The sequence below is a fragment of the Malaclemys terrapin genome, chromosome 12, assembly GCF_027887155.1.
Source record: "Malaclemys terrapin pileata isolate rMalTer1 chromosome 12, rMalTer1.hap1, whole genome shotgun sequence".
Lineage (NCBI taxonomy): Eukaryota > Metazoa > Chordata > Testudines > Emydidae > Malaclemys > Malaclemys terrapin.
In genome coordinates this window covers 19,953,285-19,976,786 of record NC_071516.1, presented here as the reverse complement: position 1 = coordinate 19,976,786, position 23,502 = coordinate 19,953,285, and the positions used below count along the sequence as shown (strand labels likewise).

Genomic DNA, 23,502 nt, shown 5'->3' with positions numbered 1-23,502 from the left:
CTCTCAGCGTAATTCAGAATGGGGAAAAAAATATATGGTGCATGTATCAAATGTTAGGTTGGATTGGCTATTGGAGGCTTCTGCTTACCAACCGGGGCCAAGCACACACCAAGAGCGGAAAATGAGAGCCTGCATAATGTAGTATCAAGGAAGATCTGGTAAGTGAGTTGCTCTGAGTTGTTTACAACAGAGAGACTTTCAGGAGTTCCTCAAAGTGCTATGCTCTGATTTTCCCTTTCCTTCCTAAAAGCCATTTGAGCTAGTTACAGGAAAGTAGATAGCAGGATAGATTGTCACTTGAGCTTCTCACTTTTGGAGAGTGGAATGAAGCGCTAATAAAACAGAAGTAAATGCGGTCCTTCACTCTCCGTGTAGCAGGTGCTAAAGGCTACAGGCTGTGATCCCTCCCCCCTCCCTATTAACGGATAAAATAATGAGTCTCACTGCGGATCTGAAGAAGCCCTGTAATGATTTAAGTCCTGATTTCTGCTCCCAGTTAGACAGGTTTCACAACAATGTAACGCCGCAAACTTTAATGGCAATATTCCTGATGTATACTGGTGAAAGATCGGAATCAGGCCTTAGCATCCGACTCATGTTTTCTAAGCTGTCATTGAGTCACAGAACTTTAATCCTCATGCTTCAGGGCATATCCTGAGTCAATAATCCTCCCCTGTTCAGCTTCATGTTAAAAGTGTCAGGTGCCTTGCACAAAATGGCAACCAAATTTCACCACCTGCTGACAGATAACTGAGCACAGGTTACACTGCCAGTTACCATTTGTGACAAGGAGGTTTCATATTTTGGTCACCATTTTTTTTTCCATTGAGATGAGAATCCTAGAGATCCCTGCTACATCCAGCAAGATTTTGATTTTAAAAACATAGTGAGTACATGGGAGTACAAGGAGAGGAAGTGTCTATTTGATACCATTGCGTCTAGCTAAGGATCCTGTATTTTTGCAAAGTCTTAGTATTTCTCAGCCTATAAACCTGTTCTTCATTGGTGGCACACTGGGAAACTTCTGAAATCCATGCCTGTACCATCAGGCCCTATTCTGACTTCCATTGGTATGCGATACATATGATTACACAAGAAACGAGAAAACCCAAAAAGGTGTGTTTGTAAGAAGAAGTAGAATCATCTTTGGAGAGGAATACCCACTAGAAGCATTTATGGTGCCATTGTTCACCCACTACAGCCTGATCCAAAGCCCAATGAAGTGTCCTAAAAGAAGTAGCAAATATAGTTACACTGGGGGCAAATTTTGGTCACTTTTAATTAAAACTGTAAACTCTTCCCTGGAGTCTGAAAAACAAAGTGTGCCTGTATTTCACAAGAACAGCAAGCTGATAATAGAGCTATTTATAAGAGTGAAAAAATACTTCGCTTCAGATACTGAAATGTTAGGGGAGGCAAAATCTGGCAGGGTGTGTTGCTTTTGTGTTCTGTGAGCTCTTTCAACTCTGCAAAAATGTGACTGCAAAAAAGTTATTCTTTAAGTCTTAACGTGTGAATTTCCTGGACAGGCCCAGTGGTCTCAGGCATGATCTGCAGCAGCTATTCTTTATAGCTGCCTGTAACAACGCCCCCACTTTCCCACTCCTGAGACATTGCAAACTGTGGTCAGTTTCTGCATAAAGTATGTACTGATTTCATGAGCACTAAACATATGTGTTTAACTTGCCCAACATTACTCAGGGGAGAACAGTTGATTCAGCATCTCCCAAGCAGTGACGCCACTGATGGTGATGATGGGGCCTGGAGCTGGATATCTTATTATTAGACTCCCGGGGGGGCATTAAAATAGAAAAGTCTAGGATGGAAAAAACACTCACACATGCTGGAATGCAGTGACACACCCTGAGCGACAAGACTTGGAAGAGAGAGACCAAATTATTAATAGTAATTTATGAAGTATCCTGTATCCCTTAAGTGCCTGATCTCAACATTATGAGTTTTCTGTGCTAAAAAGAATGCAACTGTAGTTTTGAAATGAGAGGCAGAAAAGCAATGTTTCCTAAATCCTCATCACACGAAGAAGAATGTCCCAAAGGTCAAACCCTCTTCACTTGGGATCAAACCTCCCAGTAAACAGAAAGGAAAACTGTAAACATTGCAATCCTGTTCTCTGTCAAAGACTCTGAAATGCATGTTTATACCAGGAATACCGTGGTTATGTTAATTAGTGGGTTGCACACAATACAATTACAAGGACAATTTGCAAAAGTCTGGTTGTAAAACACTTCCAGAAGATTAAAGCTAGACCAGCTAGTTTGATTCAAACTAGCTGGTCTAGCTTTAATCTTCTGGAAGTGTTTTACAACCAAACTTTTGCAAATATATATATTTATTTGGTTTGGAGGTTTGTGGGAGAGAGGGATTGTTTTCTTTTGTTTTTGTGCCACGGCTAGCATAATTGAGGTAGATAGACAGATACAGTGATTGACTATTGAAGTCAGTGGAAGGTGCCAGCTCCTCAGTACATACAGTTACTTAGATGCCTGAATATGAATTTAGGAGCCTAATTCTGGCACCCATTTGTTAAGATCTTGGCCATAGCACCTTTACTGTGCACCAGGATCAACTGAGACTTGGATAATCTCAAACTTCTACAAACCCCGGTAAATGGCATTTTTGAGTTTAAATACAGATTTGAGTCTCTTTGAAATCTCTTTGGGGGTTGCTGCCTACTTTTGTCATCTTGAAACTATTTCTGGAATTTACAGCCTGGGTCCCAAGCCAGCTTTGAATAAACAAACAAACTGCAGGGAGAAATGTTTGTGTTGATAATGTGGTCAAGAAAGTAAATCTTTTTAAGAAACTGAAGGAATTCATTTTTCGCTTTTCTTCCCTTAAAGTTTCTGAACAGAAGGAGAAAGAGATTTGGAAATGTCAAGCCAGGCAACAGTTCTAGCGATTAGTTTTGGGCAAAATAATCATTCAACTTAAATATAAAATGTAGGCAGGGATTTATTTCATGCATCTGTGTGATCATGTGTTTTTCCTTTAGGAATGAATTCAGTCTCCTAACTGGAGACACAAGGGGACTGTTTTCCGCTTTTTTTAAACCAGTGCAAAAACAACATGAGCAACTGTAACATGTTAAACACTTCCTGGCAGTGCGACAAAAATCTGACATCTAAAATGTCAGCAATGAGGCCAGGAGGATTTACATGATTAACATGACTTATGAGAAGTATTAACTCCTTCACTGCCTTCAGAGCATCCTTTTGGAAAGCAGAAGTCTGCGACTAGAGCACAATGGAAAGAAAGAGAGAGGACATCAAGAACAAAGAGAAATGGCCGTGCTCTGTAGTTTTCTATATTGCTATATATGCTATCACTGAAGATGTTTGGACCAGGGCCCCAGCTAGCATAAATCAGCAGCGCTCTCACAGCTATACCAGTTGATACCAGCTGAGGCTCCGGTATGTTTATGTTTTACATAAAGACCTATGAGCCCCTCCCCCCCCCCCCCGACTTGCTGCTACTTCTTCCCAATCCTGGAGCAAAGTCATTCATAATTGTGAGTTTATTACAGCAGAATCAATTAATACAGTGGTTCTCAAAGCCGGTGCGCCGGTTGTTCAGGGAAAGCCCCTGGCGGGCTGGTTTGTTTACCTGCCGCGTCCGCAGGTTTGGCTGATCGCGGCTCTCACTGGCCGTGGTTCACCACTCCAGGTCAATGGGGGCTGCGGGAAGGGCGGCCAGCACATCCGTCGGCCCACGCCGCTTCCCGCAGCCCCCATTGGCCAGTGGGAGCCACGATCGGCCGAACCTGCGGACACAGCAGATAAACAAACCGGCCCTATTTATACAGCCCAAAATGCCATTAGCCTTCTTGGCAACAAGGGCACACTGTTGACTCATATCCAGCTTCTTGTCCACTGTAACCCCTAGATCCTTTTCTGCAGAACTGCTGCCTAGCCATTCGGTCCCTAGTCTGTAGCAATGCATGGGATTCTTCCGTCCTAAGTGCAGGACTCTGCACTTGTCATTGTTGAACCTCATCAGATTTTTTTGGCCCAATCCTTTAATTTGTCTAGGTCCCTCTGTATCCTATCCCTACCCTCCAGTGTATCTATCACTCCTCCCAGTTTAGTGTCATCTGCAAACTTGCTGAGGGTGCAGTCCACGCCATCCTCCAGATCATTAATGAAGATATTGAACAAAACTGGCCCTAGGACCGACCCTTGGGGGACTCCACTTGATACCAGGTGCCAACTAGACATGGAGCCATTGATCACTACCCGTTGAGCCAAACGATCTAGCCAGATTTCTATCCACCTTATAGTCCATTCATCCAGCCCATACTTCTTTAACTTGCCGGCAGAGGTCGCTGGCAGAGGCAGGATTAACTTGGGAGTTCCTGTCTCCCAGTCCCAATATCATTCCACTAGGGTCATGCTGCCTCTCCTATTGCTGTAGGAATAATTGATGTTATAGATTTAACAGCATGACTTCAGTGCAGGCTCCAATGGGAGAGCATTGGCTGAGAGGCAGCAAAACCCTGTTTGAACCAAAATAAAGAAGTCCAGAAAAAAAGATGAAAAACATTTGAAACATTGGGAATGTGCTGGGATGTGAGGAGGGCTGGCTGGTGTGCCCTGGGTTCCAATAACCCCAGGCTAATAAAACAGTCCTTATGGGCTGTTACTACCAGTGCAAGTTAGAACAGAACAGCCTTGAGGCTCTAACAGGTACTAGCAGCCCCAGGGGTTGGGAGAGACATGCTGGCTCTTCCTTCTCAGGTCCTATACCCAGTGCAGCTCAGCTGGACCCACAAGTCAGAGTTTAAGATCCTCATGTGATTTCCAGTGAAATGTCCATGTTTTAATTAAAGACCCGCCTCTGCTTGGCAACCTAGTTTTGCTGGTCCCTTAGGAGGTTGATTCACAGATGTCACTGCAGTTCTGTACAATATTCCTACCAGCATGTCTGTCTTTAAAGTTTTTTCAAAAGTTTCTTTTTTCTGTTATTTTTGGTACTCTTCAATATGTTTGCATTTTACTATTGCCTCCGTAAACAATGAGAAGAAATAGCTCAATAATAGAAGACCTGAATGTTAGATATATAACTTGATCTTAGCTCATATAATATGTCTCTCCAACTGTTTTACCAATAACCTGTATTCTGGCAGCTTCAGGAAACAATGGGCCTGATCCAAAGTCCATGGCAGTCAGTGGAAAGATTCCCATTTCTAGGAGTTTAGATGAGACCCTAAATTAACAAATTCTGAAAGAACCAACTGGTCAAACAAAACTAGAAAGACACAGAGATTATAACCCCTTTATCAAAAACAGTGACTCACGCTTGCACACTCATTCAGGGAATGGGAATGAAAACAGTGACTCAACCTGTTAAGGATTTAGACAGAGAAAAAATATATTAAAAAACTTTTCGCAGCATTAGTAACAGCCACGGAGCGCAAAACTCTACCTTGACTAGCTGTCAATCAGCTCAGCAGATCACAAATAGAATGAGTCATTTATCCACATGACATGACAGAAGGGTGGAGAGTCTCAGAAGGGCAAGGATGCTAACAATGCAGTAATGGTACATACAGTTAGAAAAGATGGAAATTATTCAATAGTGAGCAAGTGCTTCAGAGAAGAAGGAGAAATAAAAAGAAAAGAAAGATATTGACATTGTGGGACCAATGCAAGCACGTAGGAGTTGGACCTTGTAGATTTCCACTCCCCACCAAACACTGCTTTCTTGAGGTACTAGAAAAAGATGGTAAGCAGGAAAGAGACCCAGCTGAAAAGACTGACTGGTGCTTCACTGGGGAATTATGGACAAACCATATGTGTTAACACCCAGACATTAATAGTGAAAGAATACCAGTATTTACTGTATGCTAGTAGACCATGTTCCAGTGAAACTAATTTGGGAACTCTGTAGCAGATATGGTGTTTGTATTTGGAGAGTTCTCCAGCCTTGACAAAACATCTAGATTTTGTGGAAACTATTTGAGTGTCCAATTAAAGAATAATTGAAGTCAACAGTAGTGACAGCCATGTATGATAACTGAAGGCAGAACTTGGCCCAGTACTTAATGATTAATGTTCCTTAGGGATGAATGACTTTAAGTGATATTTTCAAAGCAGGTTGTAAGGATTGGATAACTGAATACAGTTCAGCCTAAAAGAAAATACCTACAGTAACTGAACTAACCTTTTGGGAAAACAATTCTCTTAAATGAAAACTCCACTATAATTATGCCCAGCAGATCCAATTGACATGGCAATCATTAATAATGGGGAAGACTAAACATTTTACAAAACAGGAGTCCAATGATTATTATTAGCAGGCAGAGAAAGGATTAATTGAGTTTATTAAAGAGCAAACTACAGCATCTCAGTGTTTCTGAAATACATACAATCCACAAGACGGGACAGTGCCCAGCCATATATACAGGTTAAAGGAGCTGTGATCAAAGGAACACATACGTTACCTGTAATTTTATAATTATAAGCTTGACTTGTCAACAACCCATACTTTCCTATTCTGAAATTCCAATATGTTAAATATCTGGCTAAAAAGTAACAAATTCTAAATTCTTCAATTCTACTCAGGATCTATCTGTCACTTGTGAAAAAACAGAAACAAGCAGAATGAATCATCATCTACTACAGTGAAAACAGAGGAAAGTTCCACATCTTCACTATCATGTAAGGAGACCCTTGCGATTAATATGGACAGCACTAATCCACAAGCCTGATAGCTTCTTGCCAGTAGTGTTGCACAAAGAACTGCAGTGAATTGTCTCCAACAAGGCTTGGCCAGATACGCTACATTTTGCTTTAGAAACTGCCCAAGCAAGATTACATTTCAAGGACTTAATTCTTGCCCCTTCATTCAACTAACACATAGATACACACGGGATGCACCATTGGCTCAGTCTGGCGCAACCAATTCACATACCACAGCAGTTTATTTTTGTAAATGATTAGGATAACCTCATGGCATATTCTGCTTCTTTTCCCACAGTTGATAGCACTAGGATGACTTCATCCTTATCTCTTGTTAGATATGTGTGGTTTGAAATGATGTTATGCAGAACCAGATGCATGCTAGGAAATAGAATAAGCATTTGGAAATCACTTGTGATGAATAAAGTTGAAGGGAAAAGCTTTCTATGTTAAAAATGATCCTTTGCCTTTCCTGAGCACATGCCATCTGAGGAGCCTAAAGCACTTTGCAAACATTAACTAAGCCTCACACGGCCTGTGAAGACATCTTTATCCCCATGTTATAGCTAGAACTTTTTTATAGCATCCATCACTAGGGTAGCTGAATGCTTAGTGACTTACTCGCTCACACAGTGAGTGAGTGATGCAACTGGGAAGAGAATGCAGAGTTTTTGACGCTGCGCGCGCACACACACAATGAAGCAGTTGAGATTTAGCTGTGACCTTTCCTGCCTAGAGATTTTTTTCGTGCATGTGAAAAGGATAAGAAAGTTAGGCTTCTAATAGGGTAAAGGTCTAGGTATTTCCTGGCAGATACCATATCAGTGATTTACTGGGAGAGTCCTGTCCCAGGGAGCACATTTAATTTTCACAGATGACCTGATTACAAAGAGTGTGGCCCAGTTGGAGGAGGGGCCCAGAGATGATGGGTCTCAGGACGCAAAGCCTAATCTAATGTGTTGAGTGTGCTCTGGTTACGTGTGTGGCCAAAATGCATAGGTTTTTAGTTTGCTTTGTTGATTTCCCCCTGCTTTGTTACACTGTGCCTTTAAATTGTAAAGTTGTTTAGAAGGGCTAAGTATTAAAGTTGCATGCTGAAAATGGCTTCTTTATTGCACGTCTGGTTATCTGGTAGCCAGTTTTTAGATGAGTACAACTAAGGTTCTGACCATTTGTATCTGTTAAAAATTCCAAGTTTCTTTTCCTCAAAGTTGGCAATATAAACTCTGGTGCCCTAGCTAATTTACCACTGATGTTAATTAGTCTGCCTCACTACAGCCCCCTCCTCCACTCCCTTTCAGTTTCATTTGCTCACATACTACGGGGATGGCTTTGATATGGAAATCTAGATAACCAGACATGGGCTTCTCCTTTGCTGTCTTTGCTAAATTCTGTATTTTTGCAGTGTGCTGTTACCCAGATGCAATATACTAGAGGCAGGGCACGAACTGGGCTGGCACACTCTCAAGTTTGCTTCTTATTTTCCAGTCTCAACTTTCATTTTAAAGGAGTAAGTCTCTTGCTGTTTCAGCTGTGAAGTCAACCTTGGAAATGTGAACTGATGCCTGGTCTACACTACAAAGTAAAGTTGATATCAACTTATTTGTGCATGTGACTACACTGAGTTTAGTCTCCGGCAATGTAAGAACCCATTATGGTGACACAGTAAAACCACCTCCCTTGAAGGGCATAGAGCCGTGGTCAACCTACTTAAGTTCCTACAGTGCGATTGTGGACACTGCATGACCTGTGTCAACTCTAACAGTTTCCAACAATGGTCTGGTCACAGTTTTAAACTCCAGTGCCTAGAGGTCTCAGAGGACAGAAACCTCTGCTCCTGCCTCCCCTTCCCTCCACCTTTAAAAGCCTTGTGTGTTTTTGAAATGCCTCTCCTTATTGCCCACCTTGGTAAGCAAACCTATCAGCTGATCCTTATTGTGTGTAACTGCCCAAACAACCATGCTGGCTCCGTACACACAAGGTAGTAAATGTGTTCCTGCCCACAGTAGACTGGAAGTGTTGGATCTCCTGGGGAGAGAAGAGGTGGTGCAAGCACAGCTGTGGAACAGTCATAAAAAACGTGGACATCTATGAGCAGATTGCACAAGGGATGCAGGAAAAGGGATACAGGAGGGATGAGCAACAGTTCCACGTGAATGCAAAGAAACTTTGCCAGAGATACCGCATGTCTGGAGAAGGCGACAGTGGATGTGATGCTGCCCTGCAGACCTGCCACTTTTACGAGCTGCAGGCCATATTTGACAGAGACCCCACAGACCTCTGTGGAGGTGGAGCCTGAGACAGTGACCCCTACCATAAATAGTAAGAGGGGAGAAAGGAGAAAGAGGAGGGGGAGATACAGCAGAGGACACCAACCATGTAGAGCCAGGACCTATCTGAAACTCAGGAGTCTAGCCAGTCCTGCTAGGCAAGCATAGAGGAGCTTGCTGATGAAGGGGATGGGAGCTCAGGGAAGCACATGCGTGCATTTTTTCCTTACAATATTTAAATTTAAAGATAGCACGCAGCTCATTCCCAAGTTAACAAGAGAGGGGTATTGACTTTTCATTGTTTTACTCATATGAGAAGAGGTAGAGGTACAACAAACAGAGGTAGAGTTAGTATCTATTTTTCATCCCCCCTATCGGGTTAGGCGGAGCATAGAGAGTATTTATGGGAATAAGGGAAGGGAGCTTTGAAATTTATTTTGCCCTTTCCTTTGTGACTGTAAAAGTGTAACGGATGCATCAATGTCTTGAGTTTGAAGAAAGCCGGAAACAATAGCTCTCAGAGATATGAATTGCCCCACTCTAATGACTGTTAACTCAAATGCCAGTAGGGATACTATAAAAGTCAACGCTGTTAATTTTCATTGCTCATCAAAGCATGTAAGAAAGGAGAGAGAAGCATCACGCAGTCTGCTGAGTGAGAGCTCATTTTAGTGCCTTGAGTAGGTAGGTGTGAGAGAGCATCATCATTTACGCCCCCCAATCCCAATGAAGAAGCCAAGTTCAAGGAGTCCAGCAAAGACTCAGGGGGGAGGGAGAGCTCAGTGGTTTGAGCATTGGCCTGCTAAACCCAGGGTTTTGAGTTCAATCCTTGAGGGGGCCACATAGGGATTTGGGGCAAAATCAGCACTTGGTTCTGCTAGCGAAGGCAGGGGGCTGGACTCAATGACCTTTCAAGGTCCTTTCCAGTTCTAGGAGATAGGATGTCTCCATTAATTTATTTTATTTAAAGCCCAGACAGTATGCATGATCATATTTGAACATCTGCACAATCTACTGGTAGCCGCATCTAATTTTGGCAGCTCAAGTTGGTGAAGTTTAGAAAAGCAACACAATCTTTTATTTTCCAATTCAGATTTTCCAGATTCTGACCAGCGATGACTCTGTTTCAGTGATGAATGTATGTTGTTTGTAAAGCTTTGGGAAGTTTGGAAGCTTTTACAATGAAAGACATCCAACAATGGCCTGTCTACGTGATCACAACTGCCCTGTTGGGTAACGTGATGTAATCCCAACTGTGCTATAACAGAGTTTGGTTTTACCTATGCTGATGGGACTTAAATATGTTATAACCATATTCAAAAATCATTTTAGATTATCACCATGGTAAAACACAATGTGAACAGATAGATGTATTTTAGGAGGCTGCCTGGGTTTTTGTGGGGTCGTTTTCTTCTCTCTCCACATCAGAACAGGCAAGACAAACGGTGGCCACAACATGACCCCTGACGTGGTTCATCTGGTTGCACAGACTGGCATTCATTATTTGGTTTTGATTTATGGGTGTTTCCAGCCATGCATAATAAGTCCCAGACAGCACCCCCTCACAGGACACCTTCATGAGCTTGCCCACTGGGGTGCCCCCTCCTATAGCAGAACATGACATTATGTCCACTTGCGACGCGTCGCCAAAACAGGATGCAAGGCGATGCTCTTTGGCCAGGACGTGACATCATGCTCACGCAACACGACGGTGACATGGCGTGTTGACGTTATAATGGGACCGTGCCCCTGTGCCATCATAGCGCTGTGACGTCACACTGGCGTGGCTCACCTCTTAAGTTTATCATCTGGCAGGTATTCGATCAGCCTGGATGAGGTTTTTATGAATTTGCCAGTAAGGATTTGCATTATCATCACAATCCACTGGGAGAGCTAATGTTCAGAGTCTGTGGCCAGCAAAAGATGCTGCAGCCGTCCAACTTCTGCAGTGTACAAAAATGATGTTATCGGTCTTATCTGTGTTCTCTCTCCAGATACTCACCCTGGCTGCTGGGGGTTGGGTACAGTTGCCTCGAGGTGGGGTTGGCAGGCTTACCTGGAGGGGAGGCTGAGGCCTGGTGCCCCAGGAGGCTATTGGCGGTTGCCATGGCAGTTGGTGGGAGGGGGAGAGGAGCCGCCAATGGCCCCGCCCACCGGGTGAAAGATGACGGTTGAACAGCCTCGGGCCCTTCCTGTCAACTGCTACCCAGCTGACTAAGTGCCCCCATAGGCTGGCTCTAACACTGGCACCACCCACTTGGTCTCTTCGACCAATGACTGCCTGGCTGCGCGAAACGTCACCGATCACCGCTGTGGAGGCCCTGCTGGGCTGCTACCCCAGCCCCGCCCTCCAAGGGGCTCTCTGTCTTCTCTTTGGCTGATCTGCCTCCTCCCCTCCCCTCCCCTAACAGATCGTTCCATGCGTGCATAACGTCACCGCGCTCGGGACGCGACCAATGAGCGCTGGGCTGCGGGGCGGGTGCACCGTGATGACGCAAGTGGCGTCGCTTCAGGGGGGAAGAAGGAGTCAGAAGCGGCGGCGGAGCCCGCAGCAGTTGCTGTGTTACCATGGGGGCCGTGCTGGGGGTCTGTTCGCTGGCCAGCTGGGTGAGTGGCGGGGTGGTCTCCCCTGAAGGGTGCTGACGGCGACTGGTGGGGGTGCGAGCTCCGCCCATCGCGTGGGCCCCCGTATGATCCGGGCAGAGAAAATGCTGCCCCGCCCTCTTGCCCCCCCCATCACCGGGGGGATGCGGCTGTGAGGCCTGGTCGCCCGGGGTGGGGGCGTGTTATTACCGCCGCTAAGGCTCGTCTCCAGGCCCGGAGACCCCCACCCCGAGCTCTGCGTCCTGGTGTCGCTGGCTACTAGTGGGGCTCTGCTGTGTCTGGCGCTGAGCCGCGTATCACGGCTGTTCGGGGGGCGCCTTCGGGCAGTGGCCGAGCTTCGAGCCCTTGTGTACGGCGCTGTACGGTCACATAGCGAGAGGCAGGCCCAGCCCCCAGGAGCTGCTAGGCTCAGGAGCTCGGTAGGCAGGCGGTGGGGGGAAAGGGATGTGACATTGATCAGTGGTACTTGGCAAATGCCCCGAGGGATCCAGGGGACTTCTTGCTGTAGTTCAGGGGTTTCCTGCCTCATTTCGAATACTATAGACATTGTTTGTTTATTTGTGGGAAGTCCGTCCTCGTGTTTGTAATCTCAGGAGGCGTAACACAGGAAGTAATCATTGTGTTATCAACAACACACAAATTGCTCTGAGGACATAGCAGAGGCTCATTTGGGTAATTGTAGGGCAAAGCCCATAAACTAGGGGAGAGATTGGGCAGTGGGGGGGGGGGGAGATTTTTAAAAATGTTGGTTCTTTATTATAACAGACTAAGTAATCTTAAACATCTAGTGACATCACTTATGTGGTCTTTGTTGTTACTACGTGCATTTCATTACATTTTCATTGTTTTAAGGTTATTTGCTACCTTCACTTTCTAGTTCTCTTGTATTAGTCCAGTGCTAAGATTGCAAATACTGCAGTGGTATGTCTAAGATTAAACAAGAACTGTTTTCCTGGAAATTATTGATTTTAATTCATTTTTTTGGTGTTGCGTTTGTGGGTGTAAATTACTGACCATGAGCTTTGAAATATTTTTAAGATGTAGCTAAATAGTTGTAAAACTGTTAGTTTTGTTTTATGTACTGTTATAAAACAATGGAACCAATTAGGTTGGGTTTTTTTCTAAGCTTGATGCTCTTGAAACCACTTTGTAAATAAGAAATTCAGAAACTGGTTTTAAATACAACTTGTTTCCATAATTGATAAATGCTGATAGCAGTAGAGAGAAATGAAAACACTGTCAACTTTTCATAAATAACATCTCCTAAAGCTTCTCTGTAATCAAGAACTTCAAATTTGAGCATGCACCATTCATGAGGAATAGAATAATTCATTGCTGCCCCACTATAACTGTCCCCTGTGTTTTTCCTTCCTATTAGTGGGTCCCTACAGCCTGGTAGCCATTTGTAATAAGTAGAAAGCAAAATAAGTCTTGTGTGTTTGTGCTGAGAAGTGCAGAACTACTTGTTCTAATGTAATTACAGGCCCTGTGACCATACCATATTTCTATAATCTTCTATTTTGTAAACTAAACTGTATTGTACGTGCATGATTTTATGCCTTGGAGTACTGTTCTAAAACTAAAAATATAATCACACATGTAAAATGATGGGAGTGCCATCACTTGAGACACATTAAATGAAGATGATAAAGCAATAAAGAATGTACTGTAGAAAAAATGCCATCAAGGTGAATCTTGATGTGTAAATTGATCACTTCGGTCTCTAATTTTTGTAGTAACTTCTGCAGGAAGTGAGTAACTAGGGCTATTAATTTCCAGGGAAGCGGTATTTGGCTGAGTAGGGGACTGTGTTTAATGATGATTAGCCCTTTTGAAAGTGAGGTCTGTATACGGAAATACCCTTACAATTCCCATGTTGGTTCTCCAGATTCCATGTCTGTGCAGCGGTGCCTCATGTTTGCTGTGTCGATGTTGTCCAAACAGCAAGAATTCCACAGTGACCCGTCTTATCTATGCCTTCCTCCTTCTTCTCAGTACGCTTGTTGCCTGTATCATGCTAGCACCGGGAATGGAAGAGCAGCTGAAAAAGGTATGAATAAGACATTTGTGATCTCCTTTGTAACAAAGCCATGATCTATGCTAGTAGCCCCCAGTTCTTCTTATTAGCCATGGACTATTTCACACACAAATGCCCAAATAAACTGGAGTTGTTGAAAGGGGGGAATTTCTCAAACAGAGGAAAAATTAACTGTGTTTAGCAATCCAAAGATTTACGAGTGTTGCCCATGTGCATAATTGAAATGTAAACTACCAGTAAGTAAATTACTTTTTCTTTTAAATTCACATTGTCCTCAGCACAGCACTGTTCAGAGTGCCTGTCACTGTCCTGCAAATTCTCTCTGTAGAGCAGTTCATTCAGATTTTATGTTGCTGGGGAAGAGATTTATGTTACACCATTAATTCAGATGCTCCTGCTGTGTTGATTTAAATCCTTGAATAGGAAGAACACCTGTCCCAACTGGAGATAGGATCCTGTTAGGATGGTGGCTGGAAAAGAGGATTTCAAGACTTGGGGCAACAAAAATGTTAACTGACCAGAACTATTAACTGAATTCTGCCAAAAAGTCAGTTGTCTGTTCAGAAGTGAGGTGCCACTGAGGCTGCCACGCAGGAGTGGGCAAAGGAATATAATGGAGACTTGCCACAATATCTATGGAATGGTTTTCTGTTTGGCTCCTAGTCTGAAATATCTATTTCACTTTTGTGACACTTGGGCACCTCAAGCCTAGAGAATGAGGATACCAAATTAACATCCTTGCTCTAAGCCTTACGCTCTGATACTTTCCTTTTGGGTAAATTAGTTACTCTCTATGTCTTGGTTATGCAGTGATATGGGGAGGAAAAGGTGACACTAGGAACAAATCTGATCTCTGCCTGTGGACCAGATGCAAAGCCTTTTCTCACAATGGCCACCAAAGGGAAGCTGGCTGAGACCCTTGCATTATTTATGTATTCCACATATTTGTGACTGCGGTCTTAGAACTGCAAGTTACAAGTCTCTTTTTATCCAGGTGCCTGGATTTTGTGATGAGGGGCTTCATACCCGGCTACCACACATGAATGGCTTTGTCAACTGCGATGTGTTGGTTGGATACAGGGCTGTCTATCGAATCAGCTTTGCCATGGCAGTGTTCTTCTTCATTTTCTCTCTTCTTATGATACAAGTGAAAACTAGTAACGATCCGAGAGCCTCAGTGCACAATGGGTATGTAGGCATTGTACTGACTTGCCTGTTAACTTGCTTCGTCTGTCTCTTACTAATTTCTTCACCAGATAGTGACAGATTCCTTAGGTGTATGTGGATGAACAGCCTGGACTGAGTCCTGTAGTTCCTTTGCTGATTGCTTAGAGAACTGCTTCTGAAAGTGCGTAGGTAACCAAGATCCCTAGGAAGTCTCATACTTGCACTGCTTTTCTAAAGTACTGATAATTAGAAGCTGAAACATTATGCCTTGAAATCAGCTAACTCACCTGTTCTGTTATTTTCCCAAACGCACATAATTCTCTGGAGTCTGGCGTTCATTTGAAACTGCCATCTTCTTTTTTAAAAAGGGAGATAAAGATGGAGTGGAAAGGGAGACTCTTGACAAATATATTTTTAGTATACCTTAATTAAAATAAACCTTTTAAAATAACGGAGACTTTGTTAAACGTTTTCTTATTTAACATTCTCTCTCTAGGCTAAAGCACTGAATAGTGTTTTCACACTATTCAGTTGTGAAATGTTACAGATATTATTTCATCACCAAGAACTCATTTGGGTGTATATGTACCCTGTCTAATAACAATGGAACAGAATTGTATTCCATCTATTTGGGGATTCTCTGAGATGGTCTTTTCACACAGGAGACTGCCAAATAAGAGTGGTCTTTTGAAACCTGCATATGCTTGGACAATCACGTCTGTTAATCAGCCATATTTTGTTCACTTAAAACAGGGTTCATTGTACAGATAGAGGACCAACACTGTCAAACATGTTTGTCTTTTTATTTTAAAAAGGTTCTGGTTCTTCAAAATAGCTGCCATAGTTGGTATCATGGTTGGAGCCTTTTACATTCCTGAAGGGCCTTTCACAAGAGGTAAAGTTAATATATAGTCATGGAATCGCTTTTGAAAATACAAACTTTTTCACAAATTACCAGAGGTTATAGTTGGTGCATTCCAAGTTATGGTTATTGTAGAATACATACAGTGCAACCCCATTTCCTTGGAATGTTCTGGTAATTAGGGAAGTTACGAGGTAAGCAGTACATGGGGCATAGCTGCAGTGCTGTTTCAGATAAACGGGGTGGAGCTCCATATTTCTAGTTAAATACCTGAATTATTTTAAGTGTTTTTATGACTGACTAAATCTTCATTTCTCTTCTGTCACTGTTCATATTAGTAGATGTCGGGAAAGACTTTGTTTCCCAAGGCATTTAAGAACTTCCTAAAGGCCTTTGCAGAAGATCCCTATCTTCTTCAGTCAGCTATTTTAAGGAAGTGTTTACCTATGACTAGTACTGTTTGCATTCATTTTGTAGGACTGTTGGGGAGTTAAATCACCTTTCATAAACTTCGATGGTCACTTATGGACATGAAAATAGTGTCTTACATTAAATATTGAATTCTTCTCTCTGAAAACACTTTGGGCTCAATCTTGCAAATACTTAGCACGTACTTCAGTGTGACTCAAATTAAGCAAGTGAAACTACTTGCATGCTCTAGATCCAAGTACATGTGTAAGTATTTGCAGGATCGATACCATAGACTATTAAGGGACTGAATTTCCAGGCTATATTTTCACTATTCCTTTAAAAAGCTGATAGCCTCAGATTAACCAATAAACTGGCTTATTTTTTTCTACTAGTAAAATACAAATTATGAGAAATAACTGTAACTTAATACCCTTCAATGTCTTTTCTAGCATGGTTTATTATTGGCACTCTTGGAGCCTTTTGCTTTATCCTCATCCAGCTGGTGCTGCTTGTGGACTTTGCTCACTCCTGGAATGAGTCCTGGGTTGAGCGAATGGAGGAAGGAAACTCCAGGTGTTGGTATGTGGGTAGGTATCTAAATCAGAGAATGCAAAACATAACTAGAAGAAACAATGAGTACCTAGCGTAAGTACAAAAATAAGGGATAGCCTCTTACAGCCCTGCCACTGTATACGTGCTGTTCTCTGATCTGCATCCTACAACTGAAACTCCAGAGTTACTTGAGGAATTAGAAGCTGCAGTGTTGCTCCGCTATAGCTCTATGTACACTCTGGTTCTGGGCTCATTAATTAAAATGGGAAGTAGACCTGTCAGTCACTGTCCATTTTGATGGTCATAAGAAATGAAATTTAAATTTCATGCCCAGCTACGTAGAGAGGCATGGTCTGAATACAGGGCTAGCAGCCACTGACTCCCTTAATGTCCTCAGGCAAGTCAGCTAAGCTCTTTTCCTTAGTCACCCTGTCTGCATAATGGTGATAAGGTGGCTGCACCTCATGCTTGTAGGCTGTTGATGTGATTGTAAATGGCTCCAGTGACACAACCATAACAATTAGCAATTTAACTTAACTATTTTAGCTGAGAACACTAACCTCTGTGGCTCCTTATATTATAAATAACTTGAAAGAAGGGCACTATAAAAGCACCCAGTCTATGTGGGGTAGAGAGAAAATCTTGCCTCTAAAATTCAGGGCTGATAAGTGCCCCAATGGGGAGCCTGCAGAAGTACTTGTTTCCACCCTGTGTTGAGTTAACTTGTCTTTCTTTTTCAGCTTTACTTTCTTGTACGAGCTTGACCTACATCTTGTCGATAATTTCTGTTGTGCTCTTCTATGTATTCTACACTAAACCTGATGGTTGTACTGAGAACAAGTTCTTCATCAGCTTTAATATGATCTTGTGCATTGTTGTCTCCATCATTTCTATCCTTCCGAAAGTTCAGGTACTACATTTTCTATTTTTGGTTAAATCCTTTTGTACACAGACACCAATATCTTTAAATCTCCTTTGAAGTATACATTCAGAAAAAAGTGGTCACAGGATGAGACCATGCTAATGATTGAGTTTATAAGCAGAAAACAGAGCCTAATGCAATAGTTCCTGAACTATGGACATTTAAGCATTTACTGACCATCTGCAGAAAGCTGGCATGTCACATAATGACGGCTAGAAATCGGCATTATATTAGACACATCTGAAATACAATGCACCAAACTATTTCTTAGTGCACTTAGTGAAAGCAGTTGCTGTGGTTGCCTCAGAGATGCTACAGCTACCATGGATCAGAGGGGAGGCATCTGAGAGATGCTGGGTAAAACTTTCAGCATACCTAAATGACATCAATTGGATTTAGGCTCTTAAGTCATTAAGATGCTTTTGAATACTTTCATGAAATATGGTGCACTAAGAACCCTTGGCCTCGTTAGCAAACAATGAATGATGATAGATTAGTCTTCCTTTGCTCTGATTGATTGTTGCTGTTGTAAGATACAATGTTGCCCTTTATGATAATTGTGCAACCCTTTTCATTTAATGTGGGTTTCCACATGTGTAAATTGAGGGTTGAATTTGGATGGTTCTATTTTGGGTGATTGTAAACAGGCGCATACTTCGATGACCTGTTTTGATGTCTGTTAAACAAAAAATACTTCTGCATCAGGTAGAATACACTTGCTTCAGCTGGTTAAACACCCTTTGAAGAATACTGGGCATATCTGTAGGTCTTGGGTTCTAAAGCTGCTACTCTTCCCCCAAATCTATTTTGAGTCACCACCTCTGCTAATATGCATCAGGGGATTACTAGATATTGCTCAGAAGTTATTTGCTAGCCTTGTATTTTGCAAACCTGCTACAGTTAGTCTTGTCACGATTAAGTCAAGCAAGAGCTGCTGATCAAAGATGTTGTATGCAGTGCATACGTTTGGGTCAAGAGGGATGAACATGTGTTCCCTGGCTGGTTTATTACCAGTGTTCTCAACCTCCAAAGAGAGACTACCAGTGTGGTTCTCACCCCTGAATTATTTGCTGCCATATATGTAATACATGGCCCTAAACAGTTATGGCAAATGTTTTAGTCACTAAATACTCATAGGCAAGACTTTTTTAAAGGGTTTAATTGTAGTTACTAGATGTTAGGCAAATCTGCAGCAATTAGGATTAAATCCAGCTCTAGCCGAAATGCCTTTTTTTTTTTTTACTCTGGAGGGCATTTTGTCTTTAAACAGGAACATCAACCTCACTCTGGCCTCCTCCAGTCCTCTGTTATTAGTCTCTACACAATGTATCTCACTTGGTCAGCTATGTCTAATGAGCCTGGTAAGCATCTATTTGCCTTGGTAGTAATGTATTCCATTTTTAAAACAAACATATCAGTGGAGTTTACTGTTATCAGAAGCCATTGTGCTGGGATTGCTGGTCAAATGATGCATTTAAGAATCCATGCAACATGTGCATTCTCAAGGTGTAGAATTGCTAGATAGTCAGGTGGTCATATTCACCTTCTCAATGGCTTTCTTTGTGTGGCGCATATTGCAGCAATCTATTCTGGAGGTCCCAAAGACCTGGTTGATGGACAAGGTCCAGACTGAAGTTAATTCTCTAGCCTAGGCTTATATATTGCATTCTCTGAACTCCTTTCTAGTGAACCACAGAACTAAATATTTTGAGAATCAAGCAGTGGGGGGATTGGAATGTGGGAAGGATGGTGTCTGTGCAAAGATCTGAGAAAGGACCTGATTGGAGTACACTAATCTAGTCAAGTGCAGGTGGGAAGACTTCTTGCCATTGACGCTACAGGGGAATCCAAGAGCAATTGGAAGTCCAGAAGGAACTCTAGACTACAAACCTGGCCAACAAGATGACAGGGATGAGTTTTACTAAAAAGCTTGTGCCTGTTTATCTCTTTTTGTAAACCTCTTTCAGATAGAAGCTGCAACCCAAGTTTATTGAACATCATCACGCAGATAACTGCACCCACAATAGCTCCAGCTAATGCAACTGTCATACCTGCTACTCCGGCTCCACCAAAGTCCTTGCAGTGGTGGGATGCACAGAGTATTGTTGGACTTGGTATCTTTGTTCTTTGTCTCCTGTATTCTAGGTAAGATCTGAGTCCCTCAAAGCAGAAACAGGCAGCACTTACCTTCCTTTTGTGGACACTGGGTGGGTTTGTGTATTAAATCTACCTGGCTTGCACATAAGGCTCTGTCTAGCTTGATGTGGGCAAATAAAAATATGACAGACTAGTAAAACTGTGAGGAGGGTAGAGGCTTCACCAACCTTGTTTTTAATTAGTTGAAGTCTTAAGCTAAAATAGGCCGTAATAGCATGAAGTGGGGAGGGGGATGTTACTTAGTAGGTAAATAGTAGGAAAGTTGTTTCTGAACTGACCTCCAATCACAATACAAAAACTAAACACATTGGGGTAAGAGTTTGCCTGGACTGGAAGTTCAGAAGCAGCACCCTGCTTCCACTGATAGCAAGTAGAATCTGAGTCTTGAGTTTCCAGCTCTAGCAGGGGCTAGGAGTTAACTTCCTGGTGTGGTACTGCCACCTGCAGTGATATCCACAGCAGTGTCAGGTGCCTCGGGAGGGACGGGGGGGGGGGGAAATGTTCCTATTCCAAAGATTGGGTCTCTGATATGTAACATGGATGGAAATGGATCTCCTAAGGAGCGTTCCTTTTTTACCCCTTTGGAAAAATTTCAGTCAATCGCAACACATTTTGAGGATGGAAAAGATTTGACTAGTAGTTATAGTCACTAGTGAAACCCACCCCTGTGTTCTATAGGATTGATTTTTAACTTTTCTTTTTTGGGTCACTTTGCAGCATCCGCTCTTCCAGTAACAGCCAGGTGAACAAGCTGACTTTGTCTGGGAATGACAGTGCCATGCTGGATGATGTGGGAACCGATGGTGCGTCTGTGGAAGATGGAGAAGTTCGTCGGGTCATGGATAATGAGAAAGGGGCAGTTCAGTACAGCTATGCTTTCTTTCACTTCATGTTGCTCCTTGCCTCTCTCTACATCATGATGACACTCACCAACTGGTACAGGTAGGAACAAAATGTTTTTAACTTTTTAAACATAAAAATATATTTGTGAAGGTGGATGAAAGGTGCACCTGCTACCTCAACTCTGGGTGGCTGATCTGACTATCTGTGCAGCTTTAATTCCTGCTGGGAGAGTAACTCTTATGCCCCATTCCCCTTTATATCCAGTGAGTTCACTGGTAGTTTAGGGATTGGAAATCTGACGGCTACTCCTAAATCAGGGACATCTGTCCTGTGGTTTGAGATCTTCCCTTCATGCTAGTTGCATCAAAGTTGTGGTGGTTAGCTTTTTTGTGTTGATGAAATAGGACAGTAAAGAAACAGTAGAAAGCATTAAAGGCATTGACAGTAGAAGTGGGGTGGGTGAGCCTGCATAAAGGATTGTCCAAATTTGTAAGAGCAGAAGATACCAGGCTGACTAGTAGATTTTTCTTCAGATTCCTGTGGCTGTGCATCTTTCCTCCGGTTGGCATAATGAGTTAGTCAGGGACTCTGTCCTTTGAAAAGTTTGGTTCTGCCCAGCTTGAGATTGAGAAGACAAACAGGAGAAGGAATGTTGGCAACTACAGACATGGAAGCCACTTATGTGGTGAGGGTTCCCCCAGAGCTACTGAGACTATCCATCTTGAGGCTGTGCCCCCACTACCTACTTATTGCCTTTTTCTTGTGATTAGCTGACCTACTACATGGGGTGGTCTTGCATTTTCTCATTTAGTGGAGGAACAGCTGCCTGAAATGAAAAACTGAAGTTGGTTAACTGGCTGTGGGGTCAATTTTAAGAGTGGTGATGCATTAACATACATAGGCTGGGACATACTGAGACTAAGTGGCAGGACACGTCTAAAGTTCTGAAAGGAGGGACTTTGCAGTTTAGGGTCTTCACTTATAAGACAAGGAGCCTTTTTGGAAATGATGATGGAGTTGTTCCAAACATGCTGCACCTTCAATTCAGTAAAAGTGCAGAGAGGGTGGCAGGAGGAGGCTTGTCATTAACAACTATTTTTCAATTGTTCCAGCCCTGATGCAGACTTCAAAACTATGACAAGCAAGTGGCCAGCCGTGTGGGTGAAGATCTCTTCAAGTTGGGTCTGCCTCCTTCTCTATGTCTGGACCCTAGTGGCTCCTCTTGTCCTTACCAATCGGGACTTCACTTAAATGATTGTGCTTGTCTGAGATTATGAAAATGCCTGAAGCTCCTCTGCTGAAAGCCAAAATGTCATGTATTGCTTCAGTTATTTTTTGAAACTAAGGGAAATGCATCTTTTCATGTTCCATGCAGGTGGATAGAAACTGCTGGATTATGTAATGCTTGATGTAGTATCTAAACTACAATAATTTTGATACTATTTTATTTTAACCTATACGTGAGGTTAGCTATTAGTGCATTTTTGAAATCTACTACAGATGTAGTGGTGGTGTTGTACAGCACAGAAGAAAAACACTTGTTGTATCCATTAGATCCAACAGAATATTGAAGAGAACAATTAAAGTAATATATTTTAAAGAACAAGCTGTGTTCAGCATAATGCACTAAATGCTTCAGTATGTGGAAGTGTAAGCCATACTGTGTAAGTTTCTACATTCCATTGTCTAAAAGAACACCCTCCTGTTTGTGGGCAGAAGCTTATACATTCACTACAAGACCAGTATCTTGATGTGTAGCTGTTAACTCTAATTCCTGTTCCCATAATAATACTTTTAGATTTTATGGAAAACTATGCTTCTTGGTTTAGTATATTTGCCAAATATTTTAACTTTGATTTAACTCTAAACTAATCAGATACTTCTGTTTCAAATTAAAATTATACTAGAAAAACATGTTTTTTATTAAGTCTTAATTTGTCTGAGCTTGAATGAGTTAATACCCATGAAATTATCAATATTTTCATGATAATCTATATTTTAATCAAATGCATTTAACTGTTCAAAGCATCTTTCAAACTCTGTTCCAGGTAGGTTCAGGGATTGGGGAGTTCATAATCTCCCATGATATTTTTGAATTACAGGGCAGCTAATATAGCTGCTGAAATTACAAGTCATGTGGTAGGATATGTGGTACCTAGAAATTAATGGCTCAAGTGGTGTCATATGACTTAATCTATGCTCTGATCAAACATGGTGACTACACCCTCAATCCAATCCTCTGATGCTGAAGCACATGTTGGATAGTGAGTGTGTGATGAGCACACTTACAAAACACATAGCAAAGCGGACTTGGTTATTTTTTACTGCAGCCTATTACAATTAGACCACTAACACTAGTTATTTCATGTCTTATTTTTAGCTTTTTACTGCATCCTAGTGCACATACAATATTAAAGTGACAATTCAGACCTAAGTATGTTTTAAGTTTCTCAGTATGTCCACTTTGCTTGTAATTTGGCCTGCTCATGGTGTTAAGTGCTATAACAAAGGACATTACACACAACTGTGTGGGCTGGTAAGGAAGGAGAGTGGATGGAAAAGCTAGACAAGACAAAGGCTACCTATTATCTTCTATCCTACATCCACTACTAAAGTACAATTATCAATACATTAAAAGGTTATCTGACTGCTATTAGGACTCCCTTTTTATTTAATGTAGTTGTAGATACTAGGCTACAGCTGTTCATTTCATACTCTATCCTGGATGGTGCATAGTATGCAGTACACACTAGCCTACTTGAGTTTTTTTCAGTTACTAAATGCTATCTATTAATGTTGGATTTTTATCTCCTATTAAAGGTACTTTAACTATGCTTAGTTAATTATTTGGAATAGACATGTCTTTTTGCATCTCAGCAGATTCAGGTCACATCTTACTTTCACCTATGAAGATTCCCAGACCCTGTTTAATTAGAATGGCCAAATGGCATTTCAGTTGAGCTAACTAACTCAACTTT

General features: G+C 42.2%; 1 protein-coding gene across 1 annotated transcript; it reads left to right on the top strand.

Annotated features, from left to right (window-relative positions):
* Window positions 1-11,465: 11,465 nt before the first annotated feature.
* Window positions 11,466-23,358, top strand: SERINC3 (serine incorporator 3). The gene is made up of 10 exons (XM_054046275.1): window positions 11,466-11,575; window positions 13,461-13,622; window positions 14,605-14,798; window positions 15,593-15,672; window positions 16,500-16,637; window positions 17,343-17,512; window positions 18,795-18,885; window positions 19,492-19,669; window positions 20,399-20,623; window positions 21,637-23,358. The coding sequence occupies exons 1-10, from the start codon at window positions 11,537-11,539 to the stop codon at window positions 21,773-21,775; spliced, it is 1,416 nt and encodes a 471-aa protein (XP_053902250.1). The 5' UTR covers window positions 11,466-11,536; the 3' UTR covers window positions 21,776-23,358.
* The last annotated feature ends 144 nt before the right edge of the window (window positions 23,359-23,502 follow it).

Coding starts and splice junctions, on each gene's coding strand:
- SERINC3 (XM_054046275.1), top strand. CDS start 11,537: ATGGGGGCCGTGCTGGGGGTCTGTTCGCTGGCCAGCTGG. Junction 16,638..17,342: donor CTCCAGGTGTTGGTATGTGG/GTAGGTATCTAA, acceptor TTTCTTTTTCAG/CTTTACTTTCTTGTACGAGC. Junction 19,670..20,398: donor CTTTGTCTCCTGTATTCTAG/GTAAGATCTGAG, acceptor GTCACTTTGCAG/CATCCGCTCTTCCAGTAACA.